Source organism: Mercenaria mercenaria, chromosome 16, assembly GCF_021730395.1.
Source record: "Mercenaria mercenaria strain notata chromosome 16, MADL_Memer_1, whole genome shotgun sequence".
In the NCBI taxonomy this organism is placed as follows: domain Eukaryota; kingdom Metazoa; phylum Mollusca; class Bivalvia; order Venerida; family Veneridae; genus Mercenaria; species Mercenaria mercenaria.
The window spans coordinates 68,164,514-68,179,461 of NC_069376.1; the positions used below are offsets into that span (position 1 = coordinate 68,164,514).

Consider the following 14,948-nt stretch of genomic DNA (forward strand, 5'->3'; position numbering starts at 1 on the left):
AATTTGCTTATAGCTACAGTATTACTTAGGGTTAAAACAGCCACTAGAAGAAAAAATGCTTACTTGGGCAGTATACTCCCGCTGTTAGTTGAAATGACTCAAACACGGTAAATGACTATATGTTAAGAAGAGAACTACTACTGTATTGACTAACCAAGCCGCCATTACTCAGCCCGTTAAAATATATTTCTGTTTCGGTATCTTTAGCGCAAATGTTAGATATTCAAACGAATAATTGCAGTGTTATTCAGTTTAAAGGTAGTTAAAAATATTCAGTCATGTCCCAATTTTTAATTTCTGAAAATCAAAAAAAAAAAAACCCATCCATGTCCTATTTTCATTTTCTGAAAATCAAAATAACTTTCATACGGTGTATTGTATAGATATCGTTTATCTGGGTAAACAAGATAAACCCAGTGCAATAAACTCGCGTTTTACTAAATGTCTTTCTAAATTAAATGTGACCGAAAGTTATGTTAAATGGCGTGTTTGACCATGGATAACGTAATCTGAGCATGTATAATGGTTTTATTTCAAATAATATTAAACATCAGTACCGTAAAAGGTAAAGAGAGTGTAGTGAACTATTGTCCAGGTTTGTATCTCCTTAATGTTGTAAAATTTTTATATAACTACACAAAATTAAATTGTTGCCATGAACAATAGTTTCATATGCAGGACATTGACATGTTTGTATTCTGACAATGACATATAATCTGGATATCAATTTTATTGATTCCCCAGCCCCGCCCCACCCCAGTTGGCTCAGAAGTGAACTTAATCATCAAATCTGCACCGGACTATCTTGTCAAAGAAATAACATTTTCTAAAGTTTAGCCCCAAAAATGCACCAGAGGCCACCACTTCATATCCATATTTCAAACTTTTCCAGGTAGATCTACGTGACCCAACTAACAGGAGGATAATTACCCACCAGTTCCATAAAATTTAGACAAAAATGAACGGGAGGCCACAATTTCATATCTATTTTTCAAAATTTTCTAGGGGTCACCCCCTGACCCGTAACACGAGCGGTGGGCCCATCCCATACCTACCCGCACTAGGTGCTATGTGCCTCGCTGGTGACGCCTTCGTTCTAAACTGGTGCCGCCCCCGATCCCATCCCCACCCCTCCCAAATTAAATATATTTCTGGATCAGGGTGTGCAGAGGTATGGGGTTTAATTCCAATGTCATTTCTTGATGTAACACATTAGTTAATCTATATTAAAATATTCCTTGTTGCCAAAAATGAGTCCGATGATGAGGGCAAATGACTTCAAACGTACTGGCTTTAATGAAATCGCTCCCGCTAAGAGAATGCAATCAAAGCGCCACTCAAATGGTCGTGTAGGCATTTTAAGCAGATTCGTTTAAGGACTTTGGATTTTATATATTTAATATACACACTGAATAACTGTATACATGTACAAACACCTACTATAATACTGTCGGTTCGATCACTGCGGCGTAATTACATCCTTTACCCTGTTTTAGAAAAAGGCAGGGCGCACCATGGAGAGTGGCGACTTCATACCGACAAGGTCGGCTTTTTCTGTGAACTGATATGTCACCATGGTTACAGTCCTAGCGGATGCACTGTTCTCATGAAAGACGGATTTGGGGACTGGAACTATGATATTCCAACGTGTAAGAAGGGTATCTATACATTATTTAAGGACTGAATCAAGGTTAAGTAGTTACAAGCTAGATATAAAACACATTTGACTAATGTGCGTGCCCTTTTATTTACAGTTTTGCTTTCTCTTTAAAATAAACTAAGTTGATCCATTGCTGTGTATATCAATTAAATGATATCTGCAACAACAAAAAGTAACTGGTCACGCAATAACACAGGTTCCAATGGGAAACTTCGGGGAATATCCATATGACGACGGTGCAAATTCAGAGTTGTAATCCCTACCGTGAATTTTCCGCCTTCAGAGTCACAAGATTTACGGAAATTAATATTGATTATCTGTATTTAGCTTTATCAAAAGAGGGACCTCCAAGGCCGAGTTGTTAAAATCACTGACTTCAAATCACTTGGTCCCTAATCGACTTGGGTTTGATCCTTGCATGGAGTGTAGAAATCTTCATGTCAGGAAGCCATCCAGTTAGTTTACAGAAGGTTGGGGGTTCTACCCTGGTGTCTGAACGAGAAGGCGATTATGGCTCTTAGTTGCTCACATTGACCTTGACCAACTTCAGGTGACTATATTTCTAGCGTCTCATCTTACACATTTCATTACAGCTTATTCATATATACTTTTTTAGCTCTGGTTACCCCTACATGCAATCAATCGGAACCTTTTCAACAAATGTATAAACAGTATATCAGTGGATGCTACAAACCAAGTTTAGTGAATATTCATTAAGTATTTCATGAAAAAGTTAATTTTAAGGTCTTTTCTCTGTTATAGGTCTGCTAGCTCGTAACAGCACTGTACAAACTCTGGAGAGTTCAATACCAGGATGCTATAAACCAGTAAATAAATGTACAAAAAGATCCTTTGGTAGCATAGGATGTAACCTAGCAAACAAATTGCAGAGTCGGTTAGGTCGTTCTGTGTTCATGAAAGCACCTCTCATGTCCCCTAGTACCGGCTTAAGCAAACTTCTATTTTAAAAATTCATTATCAGAAAGGTCAAGAAACAATAACACGCCCATCCATCTTTACTAACCTTTGGTTCAAAAAGGTTCAAAGTGGGCATAAACAAGAGGGTCATGATGCTCCTATATCGCTCAAAAGAGTTTCAAAGCTCAAACATGTATAATAAGAAACATTTCTGGAAAAATTACTTTCAAAACTAGTCCGCGGATTCATACGATTCCACCATATACAGGACATATGATGGCAAAGTGAATACGCCCTCTGGCGGTTATGTTTGGCAAATCTGATTACTAGTAATGTGAATGTTCTTTGAAAACGGTTATCCCGAAGGAACATTCAAATGAAAATATTTAAAAATCGGTCAAACATTTCTGACAAAGTTCTTACTATACACATAATTTTATAAGAAAACTGGCTGCTATGTGTTTGACGAGTTTCGGAAAACATGTCGTTTGCAGAAAAGACCGGACGACGGATGGACGGTGATTGATAACAATAGCTCAACCCAAGCACGTTTTTGTTCAGGTGAGCTAACCAGAGAAATCGGGTCACTTTCTTACAATTTTAAATTTATTAGGTAAGCCGAAGAAAATATAAATGTCAAGGCTTTAGCCAAGATTTCTTTTTTTTTCGTACACGAACCTAATAAATTTAGATTTATAACGACAGTAACCTAATGTTCTATTTATCCTACTGTCTGATTTAAAATCATTTCTAATTAAACTTTCCAACCAACTAGGCATATGTCTGTCTTATAGTTTAAAAACTAAAACTAATACGCCACTTAAATATGTGATGCCAGTATATACAGTCTGTATTGAAATAGCTCTTAAAAGTCTCAAACATTATGAAATGAAAGTGAAGTAGTTGCAAGTCGGATTAGTTTTTCCCATCAAGCAAACATAAGGCACAAATTAAATTTATACAAGTCATAACACCGCTCGATAGAAAAAATAGATAACGTTTCCTCGACGATCTGAATTAATAACGTTCCATTCCATGATTTAAGTGCAGAAAACTAAAGCTAAAAATGCTATGAATGAGTCAGTCATCGTACTATTCTTCGGCTTCTTGCGGTAATTGCAAATACGGTAGGCATACGCAATAAAATAGTAACGTCTAGTACCTATAAAACTTTTATACATTTTTTGATAAATGTAAGCAGATGTTCAAATCAAGACGGCGTCGTTTGAAAAGTCAAAGAGGAGTCACACAATTTTAATTTGCATTGATTTGTACGTCATATATTTTGCCTAATTCTTGACTCGACTTTCAAATAAACTGGTATGAAATAGTTTATGCCTCTAAGTCAGGACTAACGTGCACTTTACTTCTAAGAAGGTGCGTCTGTTAAGTCAAGTGTTGACAATGATAGTATCCTAAATACTAGCTCATGTTCGCACAATGTCGATGGGTGATTGACTGTCCTTTCCCTAAACTTAATTGTACAGATCTCGAATAACAAGCGATGTACAGGAAATTTTTAGACATAAATGGTCTAATGTATATACTTCAAATATTTAAAAATGTTGACCCCCATTAAACAAATGTCATTTGTAAAGAAATAAAGTAAACTTTCAAAGCAGTGTAACATTTTACGTAAAGTTAGCCACGGGGCATTGTGCAAATCCATCAAAACGATACAGACATCTTTTTTAAAATGGTTTTTAAAGGCGTTGAACTGTCTAGAAGTGTGGTCCCTTTTTGAAGTCCCTTTCTGAATTTCAATACATAATATATCAATAAATTGACAGTTGTTTTGCCTACTAATATAAATGTTTAAAATGCTGTTTAATGTTCATGTAAAACAATTCTTTCTTTCTATAATTTGGTGATGTTCGAACCTTTGTACCGAAATATGGACGTAACTCTTAACTGAAAGTACAGATATTAGTAACAGATTATCTATTGATAATCTTATATCATGTTTTACTGAGATATTGTACAAGAGGTTGTAAAGCCAGTATTTTGTAAAACATCTATCATTAACAGAGGAAGTTCGTTTACTGATTTCTCTAAGGAAAACAAAAAGAACTGGTTTGATTGTGAATGTGAACAATGTGATATTTAAATTTCACACATTTAGAAATAATGATATTAGAGAGCAATAATGTTGATTGAAAGGTAAATATCAAAATATTATCATAGTATTAAAGTTAAACGTAATCGATACCGAGCTTCTAAAATTATGGAGAGTGAAAAGCTACGGTTATCACAACCTTATATATTTGGAATATAGAAAATGTTAAAAATAATATTTCTTCTGACTCATCTTTTAAGTATCTTTCCAAACGTAGTAAAGATAATTATATTGCAGTCTACTAATGTTGAAGCTGAAGATTTCGATTGGTTTTGTTAATCTGGAAAATGTAGATGAGGTTTTGGATAAACCCGTTAGTGTTGAAGAAATTATTGAGGCTGTTAAAACATTAAAAAGGGAAATCTCCTGGTAATGACTGATTGATTAATGAAAATTTTATTGAATCTATCACACTTTTGTGATATATTTAATGGTATTTTATCTGGTGGTTCTTTTCCTGAATCTTGGACTGAAGGTTAATTATATTATTATAATTATATAATTATATCACTTCATAAGAAAGGTGATGTTACCAATGTAAATAATTATAGAGGAATTACACTAGTCAGCTCTTTGTTTAAACTCTTTACTTCCATTATTAACAGAAAGAGTAATTAGTTATTGTGAACAAAATAGTATATTGTCTGACGCACAGTTTGGTTTTAGAAAGGAATGTCTACTCTAGATGAATTGTTTATTTTATTTGTCAGTAGTTCAAAAATATCTAAATGATAGAAAACGTTGTGTTATTGTGTCTTTATGGATCTTAAAAAAGCGTTTGACTGTGTGTAATAGGAATAAATTGTGGCTAAAATTACATAACGTATGTATTAAAGGTAAAGTGCTTTATATTGTCAGGAATATATATTATAAAGTTAAATCTTGAATGAAATATTATGATAATTACTCTGATATCTTCGAATATGCAGTCGGAATACGCCAGGAGATGGGGGTGTAATTTTGCCGATTTTATTCTTCCTGTTTATTGATGATATCGAACTATTCTTACAGCAAGATTTATACTTATGCTGTTATTATTTGCTGATGAATGACATGGTTATTTTGAGCTCTCTATACTACACCTATTGTTAAAAGTGGAGCCTTGATGTCAATATAGACAAAACTAAGATAGCTGGTTTTAGAAAACGCCATTTACTGCCACATGAAAAAGTATTGCAAGATGTCAATTGCAGATTTCATTGTATTTATACTTTAATATTTCTTTATAATTTTCAGACCCTTGGTTCTCTATGTCGAGGATTGTATGTAAGGCAGCAGGGTTTATTCCTGGATATGGAATATCGGTTCTAGGATTTTCAAAGGCAGGAATCGTTAAAAATTCCTTTGCTGCAAAGCTGATGAAATGGCTGGTTTGTTTTAACATTTCTTTGATTAAACATTTAGTATGTAATATAAAAAAACGCATTTCAAAATATTGCCATCAAAAACGATAATACCACTTCTTTAGAATTTTATTTGGCACTGGGGATTTTTTCAAGGGAACTCTGCTTTATAATACGCACATAATTTTATATTATTCAAGAGTCAGTGTAGGGATAATGCATGTTTTAACGTATAACCTCTTCAGAATGCAGAGGGGTCGGTTGCGCGAGTTATGTAGGGCTAGTCTAGCATAAACCTCGTAAAAACTAATACATAAATATTAACATTCGCCCTACTCTTTTCCACTGACAATTATGACGTTTATTTTGTATGAACAGCAAAGGGAAAGGCGTCAAAGCTACGACAATGCTGCTTAGTTGTAATGGGCCGCTGTTTTGATGACGTCCACGTATAGACAAGGAGAACATTCCTCAGATGTTTGATCACGTTGACGTCATTTTCTTTTGCTTATCCGTTTTGTTGCCATAATACGTTTGCGCGTTGTCACGCAACGCGTATATATAAACAAGAGCTGTCGGAGGACAGCAACGCTCGACTATTCAACAGCTTTGTCATTTGAACAAATACAGAAGTCGAAAAGGGGCATACTTTTGTAAAAATGCAAATCAGGGTTATGGAACCTGCAGAGTGCTTATCAGCTCATAACAGTGGACAAGTGTGTGAAGTTTAAATCCATTCCCATTAGTGGATACTGAGATACCAGCTTACATACAAAAACTTGACCAAAAACTGCTAAGTTGAAAAAGGGGCATAATTTTGTACAAATGCAAAGTAGAGTTATCGGACCTATGCATTGCATGTCATATCATGACTATGAATGAGTGTGTGAAGTTTCAATCCATTCCAATTAGTGAATACTGAGATACCAGCTTACATACAGAAACTTAACCAAAACCTGCTAAGTTAAAAAGGGGCATAATTTAAAAAAGTGCAAAGCAGAGTTATGGGACCTGCGTAGTGCATGTCAGATCATGACGGTGAACAAGTGTGTGAAGTTTCAATCCATTCCCATTAGTGGGTACTGTGATACGAGTTTACATACAAAACCTTAACCAAAAATTTCTAAGTCGAAAACGGGGCATAATTTTGTAAAAAAGCAAAATAGAGTTATGGAACCTGTGCAGTGTAAGTCAGTTTATTACAGTAAATAAGTCTGAAGTTTCCATCCATTCCCGCAAGAGGTTATTGAGATAACAGCTTACATAAAAAGACAACAAAAATTGAACATGCTCTAGGCTATTCTAGCATTAACGTGTAAATGGCTAAAATGCATATCTGTTTTCCACCAACTTTATTAGATGTTCACGAAAAGCGGGGGATGTCATCGTTGATTGATCACGCCGTAATTGGGTCCGTAACGCATTCACACTTTGTCATGGAACGCGCATATGTAAAAGGGTGTGTTAGCATCACGCGGGCGCGAAAATCTCTCTGTTTACACACGTTTACTCTCCTGTTAAAATACCTCTGAAAAGGATGGCAGCTTTAAAAGCTCTTTTTTGATGTTTGTCTTCTGGCCATTTTCGCGTTTCTTGATGTTGTGTCGTCTGCAATTATATTAAGTTCACTTATACTAGTATATGGTGTGTTATCTTTTAAAATATACGGATATGAACATTACTGTTTTTTGAAATATCTTGCATTTGGTCACCTTTGCAAATGTTAGGTATTCACACGTGAGCGATTACATGTCTTCGCTGAACCACGGTCGGGGTTTAGAGCACCGTTAAATGGTAACTTCCCAATGGTGTTTTGCCACCGACCTCATGCTCTTGAGCCTGGTGAGACCGCGCCAAGTTTTGATAAATTTAATATCAAAAGCGTCCCAGATACTTTTTTGTCTGATGATAGTGTTTTATCGGAAATTAACGCTGTTATATCCAACCTTGAGCAGGGCATGAGACTGCAGTGTGATATTGACACGGCATATAATGGATGGTGTAGTATTGTTAGACATGAAATGTATGATAAATTACCATGCAAAACTGTATCTTTTAATACAAACACTGTTAGGAGTAATAAACAGTCAAAACCTTGGTGGAGCCAAAAACTTACAGACCTGTTCAAAGTCGTACATGATACTGAACGAAAATGGTTGAAGTGTACAAAAAAGGCGCAAAAAGTCACATTAAAGCAAGATTATGTTGCTAGTAGGAAATTGTTTGATAGAGAGGTGCAACGAAGCAAGAGATTTTATTGGTATAAGACACAAAGTGATATGCTGTTTAATTTGCAAAATGATCAAACTCTGTTCTGGAAAAACATTGGTAAAGTTGGAATTGTGTCTGAAAGTAATAAATCTATTCCGATGCAAGTATTGCTTGATGATGGTAGCATTTCAGAGGATCTCAAAACAGTCCTTAATAAATGGAAACATGATTTTTGTAAGTTGCTCAACACTGCCACTGTTGAGCCTAGTTCAGATGCACTGCCTCCAGACACAGTTGATTTAAATCTTGATACAAATATTAGTATTTTTGAGGTTGCTAAAGCTTTGGAAAGGGCTAAGTTAAATAAAGCTGCTGGTGTAGACCAAATCCCATCAGAAGTTTTGAAGAATGATGCATCTGTACTTGTTTTACATAGTTTATTTAATGTTTGTTTTGAAACTGGACAGGTACCTACCACGTGGTCTAAGAGTATTATAAACCCTATACCAAAGTCTGGCAATAAAGACAAAAGGGATCCTATGTCATATCGTGGTATAACATTAGCCTCTACCATGTATAAAATATATAGTAGTATTCTTAATGAAAGAATTGTAAAATGGACAGATGATAATGATCTCATCGTTGAAGAGCAAAATGGTTTCCGCAAAAAACGCAGCACTGTTGATCATATATCCAGTCTCACAAATGTCATTGAAACGCGAAAGAAAAGTAAAAAATCAACCTTCTGTGCTTTCATAGATTTTCGAAAGGCGTTCGACTCCATCGACAGAAACCTTCTTTGGCATAAGCTGTCTGACATTGGCATGTCAACCAAAATGCTCTCAGCGGTGAAATCATTATACTCTGACATATCATGTTGCGTACGTGTAAATGGATTTCTAACAGATTGGTTTAATGTAAACACCGGTTTGCGTCAGGGTTGTTCTCTATCGACTGTTTTATTCAATATTTTTATCAATGATCTTGCTATTTTAGTGAAAGGTTTGCACAAAGGTATTAAAATTGGTGATGAAGACATTTGTATACTTTTATATGCAGACGATATTGTTCTGATCGCTGAAAATGAAAATGATTTACAAGCCATGTTGACATTGTTAAATGACTGGTGTACAGCTAATGGCATGTCTGTTAATATAAGTAAAAGTAATATTGTTCACTTTCGACCAGAATCTGTGCAAAGATCAGAATATGTCTTTTACTGTGGACAGTCTGTATTAGAATATGCTAATAGTTATTTGTATCTTGGTATTACTTTATCCGAACACCTTGACTATGGTATTACAGCAAAAGTAGTTGCTCAGAGTGCTGGCCGTGCCCTGGGACTTCTCATTGCAAAGTTTAAAAGTTACGGTGGGCTACCGTATGATGTATATACAAAATTGTACAATGCCTATGTTGTTCCTGTAATATCATATGGCGCGGCCGTGTGGGGAGTGAAATCCTACTCGTGTGTCAATGCGGTTCGCCATAGAGCAATGAGATTTTACCTGGGCACGGGCAAGTACACCCCAAACGCAGCTGTACAGGGTGAAATGGGCTGGAAGCCTATTTTGCATGAGCAGTGGAAAGTGATCTGTAATCACTGGTCTAGGTGTTTGAATTATGATAGTACAAGAGTGAATAAGAAAATTTTTAATTGGACATTAAGCAAAGGTAGTAGTAGATGTAAGAATTGGTCTTTTATTGTTACAGAAAAACTAAAGTCGATTGGTTTAGACAGATATGTTCATTTACCATTTTCTTGCAAACAGTTTCTTAAAGATGTATCTGATGTTTTGATGCAAAATCATGTCCAAAATTGGAAGACTGATTTAGAAAGAGTGACAGCTGTAAATGGTACAGGTGGCAATAAGCTAAGAACATATAAGCTCTTTAAGACTACATATACTGTCGAACAATATTGTAAATTAAACATGTCATTTGGGCATAGGTCTGCGTTTGCTAAATTCCGGTGTGGTGTGGCACCACTTCGGATAGAAACTGGGCGCTATGTAAATTTGCCTGTAATTGAAAGAAAATGCCCATTTTGTGCGGACAAGGTTGAAACGGAAATGCATGTTTTACTTGAATGTCCAATGTATGTGCTAGATAGGCAATTGCTATTTGAAAAAGCTAACTCTGTCAGTGCTAGTTTTCATACTTTATGTGATACTGATAAGTTACAGTTTATATTCACCCACCCAGATATGATAAGGATTTTAGCAAAAACCTGTTATAACATTTTAAGACTCAGAAATAATCAACTATATAGTAAAAATAATACATGTAGTTGATTGTATAGATATCTAATAGTTGTAACATTATTATTGTTTTAAAATGAAGAATTCTTATACACAGTATCACTGATAATTGTAGTGTTGCCGCGCGGGCGGGGGCTTTACGTGGTTTTGTGCATCGTCTTGTGTTGGTCGATGAGTGGCTGTGACATAAACTGATTGTATCCTCTCATTGACTGATGGGAGATTGTGCGTACGGCTGTTGTGATGGCCTTCTGTCGCGTTGCAAGGGTACAATTATCTATGTGTATACATGTAAAATATTTTTGCTAATCCAACTACAGATGATCTGATCATATGTAGATTCATTATTTTAGCTCCTATTTTTAAGTGCATTAGTACCCTAATACAATTTTCAGTATCTTAATATCTTCTACTTTTATGGCAGATTTTAGACTATGATTAGCAAAGATATTTTAACTTTTAATTGTATAAATGTAAATAGCACGGTGAAAGTTCATTGATGCTTGATCTTAAGCACAGGCTAAATCACGGCTAAATAGAGTCTCTTGGTAATGTGGTACTTTACTCTGGAGTGGGGATGAGGATCATGATCTAAAGGTTTATGATTGTCTCCTTTGCTCCACTGTGGAATGCTCCCAGTTGTGATAGAGTATGTGCTTTGACAAATGTGATAAGTTAAAAATTTCTGTGATATATCTCTTGTAGTTCTATGTTAGAACGGCCATTTACATGTCTTGTTAGTCAATTTTATGTAATGTTTTATGTATTGTTTTATGTAATGTGTGTAAATGGATGAGACAGTAATAAACAAATATATATATTTTTTCCTAGTTGGAGTCCAGTTGTGTATCTTTTCTTTTGTGTTTTATCTACGCCTGTATGTTTTACTTTGTCTTTATATTTTGTGTGAATTTCTGTCATGCTTACATCTATTCTTTCGCTTTTACAGGGTTTAAATTCAATACGGCTGCTTTCTTGTAACGTGGTTTTTCCAATTTATTTTAATCATCTTTTCTATTCGTTTTCACGAACAGTAAGACCGTGGTTAGTAACGCTCCTAGGCTATGCTAATACATAGCTGATATTTCTGTTCTGACAATTATTACAGATTACTCAGAAAAGATCGTCAATTCTTACATGCCAGAAAGGTTTAATCTGTGTTTTGCCGGTGCTCGAAAACCGAGGTGCAAGATGAATCACGTGCTGAAGTTTATGAATGAATGCGTAAATTCATATGCTACTATAACAAAATAGTGCTGAAAAAGAATAGCATTTGTGTTCTTTTATTACGGTATGTAAGAAAAGGAATTTGTCACTAGTTGACGGTGCGGATGAAAGTATCTTGGTCTGGGGTAACTGTTTCGCGATAACTCGGCTGACCCTTGAGCCAGATATTTCCATCCGCACATTCAACCAGTGAAAAGTTCTTATAATCTGAAAAAGAAGCTCTGATGAGAATTTCTAAAGAAAGATTGTTATAACACATGTATCTTGTTGATAGGTATATAAAGCAGTCCATCTGTGGTATCTTCCAATTTCAATGTCAATATCGGTTCCGTTTTTGTCCGATGTTCCTGAAGCAAACTTTTACAGAGATTCTATTTTTAATTTAATTTCTTTCTGACTTTTATATTAAAATTAATTTTATTTTCACTACCAGTCGATATTATTTCATCATAAAATGAACTTAATTGCAGAAACACGTTGAAAAAGGAAGCATATTTTCAAGGATACAAAGCGCTTCAATGAGGGGATACTATCCGACAGATGAGGTTGAGATTATTTGTGAAATGGTAACACAGTTTTTCGCTTCAACACCAAATTGCGAAACACCAAGAAGAAAGACAGAATTGTAAGGCCATACAAAACACGGTGCAAATATCGTCCATTAGATATACAATCTTAAGTATGTAGGGATAATACACGTTTTTTTGTGTATAAACGTCTGCAGAAGCCCGCGGGATTGTTTGTGACCGAGACCGAAGGTCGAGGTCACAAACATATCCCAAGGGCTTCTGTAGACGTAAATACACAAAACAAACGTGTATTGTCGCTATTCTTGCATAAAAAAATATTTCACGACGATTTATGTATTGTTTTCATATGTGATGACTTGACGATTCCGGTACATTTTTTATTTACCATTCCTGTTGTTCTTGGATACGGTAAACATGTTTTAAATATCCGTATCCAGGGCCCGGAAATAAACAACACTATCAAAAGCACATCCTGAAGGTTTTTAACCGATATTTTTTATCTCTCATTATTACAAACATAAAATTACCAATAATTGTTCATATCATTTCACAATTTGGTGGACTCGATCACAATTTCAAGAATAATAACTTTACATTCGAGTTACATTGAGTACGGACACGCAGTTGGAGTACGGATGAGTACGAACGTAGTGTCAAGTTTCCAAGCTGTTTATATAAATTCTTCGAGAAATTAGATAAAAACATACCGACTGATACTTACCAAAATCATAAATATGATACCTAAAAACAAAGAATTGCACAGGTAAACACGCGATCTTTTAACATTCACGGTTGTCTACAAAATCTGAACTGACGCCGAGTTCTAAAAGGGGAGTAAACAAGGGAAGAAACGAATACGAACATTGTTTGGGGCAGCGCATTTGCCGTTAGTTACTGATACAGTAAACCATTCTATGGTTTAGATTGCACCTTTAATGCTTCAAGAAGAGGTTTTTATGAAAAAAAACAAGACGCAGATACCAGATGTCAATCTGCGCAGAATTACATATACGTCCCTGGGAAAGCATTTCAAAAATAAAAATCGGGTATTAACAGCACGTGAATTGCCTTGTTTGCACACGATTTTTCTCCCGTTAATACATGGGCGGATCCAGTGAAAAAAAGTAGTTTTTATGCAAGAATATGTGTTGTTCCATGTATTCGGGATTTTTTTTAGTGTTTTATATCATACTGAATACTGTAGTACTGTATGAATATGGATTGTGATACTAACTGATAAAGGACAGTTATGTATAAGATACACATATCTTTTCTGTTTGTTTTCATCGGATGAAGGACGTCATGAAAATATGTTTGCATATCATAATTATGATATGTCCACTTTGCGTGTTCCCTAAACACTTTCTTTTTATTATTGTTATTAATGTTATTATTTTTATTGTTATTATTATCATTGTTGTTGTTGTTGCTGTAATGAGATAATGTTATCGTTAATTAGGAATTTTTAATGTATTAGGCCCCTAATAGTAATGTTTAAAAAATGGCATTTGCTTTGTATATTCTTACAGTTGACCGTGCTTTGCACTGTGTTGCAAATTTTTAAAAACTTTTACTGTGCCGTTTTTTTATAAATTTGGTGTAATTTATGGTATTTCCTCAAGCTCAAGTAGAGACAAATTTCAAAATGATGGCCTTTATCTAAAACATTTGCAGACAATTCATTTTACCATTATTTTTTATGAAAGAAACATTAAACTATTGGTAAACAGTTATAAAACTTAAAATAAAACTGTCAATATCATTTTTTCTAGGGTGCCTCAAGTAAACGGATTTAAGGAGACAGAATTCTAACTCCAACATTGAAAAATTAAGGTCGAATTCTGCGGGTCTGTTTTGAATTTTGCTCCCTCTATTCAAAAATAACAATGGGGCAGAAGTATAACCTACCTACATTTCTTCCATAATATGTAATCTAAAGAATGAAGGCAAAATAGAGAACTTATACCGCATGCAACTCAGTATTTTTAAAGATGTGTAACTCTACCCCTTCTGTTTCAAAGATAAATTTACTTTGAACAGCAAGAAATCGCTTGGTCCCCCCCCCCCCCCCCCCCCCAGAATTGCAGTCAAAGTAGGTTTATCGTAGGAATTGAATACCCTTCAAAATGGAGGTACTCTATTATGGGCCTAATACTTAAGGTCTTATGCTATATGCATATATGCACCATCTCCCATCTCATTGAGGGGTTTATTACATCACTGATCATTGATATTTCACTAGATGGTTCCGAAAAAGGAAAGGCTTTCAGAGGGATTGATGTGTTTGAAAAATTTTATACGAACGCTATATCCAGCCTCTCACTGCCTTCCTGGAAAATGTATATGTGTGTATAGAATTCTTATCTATTAGTACGCACGGGTAACGAAAATTATTGTTATGTGCATTTGTGAAAAAAATTGTAACATGTCTTGTGGGTGAGAATTAAATAAACTATCAGAAACTATGTGGATAATCGTTTACGAAATATATCATTCCTTCTAGATAAAAGTCATAATTATCATTTATCATTATGAATTATAATTGCAGTATTTATCATCATCACTATCATCTTAAGCATCATGGATGATCCCTTATCAGACCATGTAGTATATCTATAATGAGATGTATATACTAAATTATAATAAAAAATGTAGTATATATACATATGTAATCTGTTTGCT

The 14,948-nt window shown here is 34.9% G+C and overlaps 1 protein-coding gene across 3 annotated transcripts; it reads left to right on the plus strand.

The window, feature by feature from the left end:
* Positions 1 to 70: 70 nt before the first annotated feature.
* On the plus strand, positions 71 to 14,900 carry LOC123539590 (uncharacterized). 3 transcript variants are annotated; one of them, XR_008367925.1, is made up of 5 exons: positions 71 to 595; positions 1,497 to 1,649; positions 2,423 to 3,139; positions 5,931 to 6,064; positions 12,207 to 14,900. XR_008367925.1 is itself a non-coding variant. In XM_053527330.1 (4 exons), the coding sequence occupies exons 1-4, from the start codon at positions 523 to 525 to the stop codon at positions 12,363 to 12,365; spliced, it is 519 nt and encodes a 172-aa protein (XP_053383305.1). In that variant the 5' UTR covers positions 84 to 522; the 3' UTR covers positions 12,366 to 14,894. The 3 variants fall into 3 exon arrangements, 2 of the variants coding, with proteins under 2 accessions (XP_053383305.1, XP_053383304.1); XM_053527330.1 differs by lacking the exon at positions 2,423 to 3,139 and having other exon boundaries at positions 84 to 595; positions 12,207 to 14,894; XM_053527329.1 differs by lacking the exon at positions 2,423 to 3,139 and having other exon boundaries at positions 85 to 595; positions 1,497 to 1,658; positions 12,207 to 14,894.
* Positions 14,901 to 14,948: the final 48 nt, after the last annotated feature.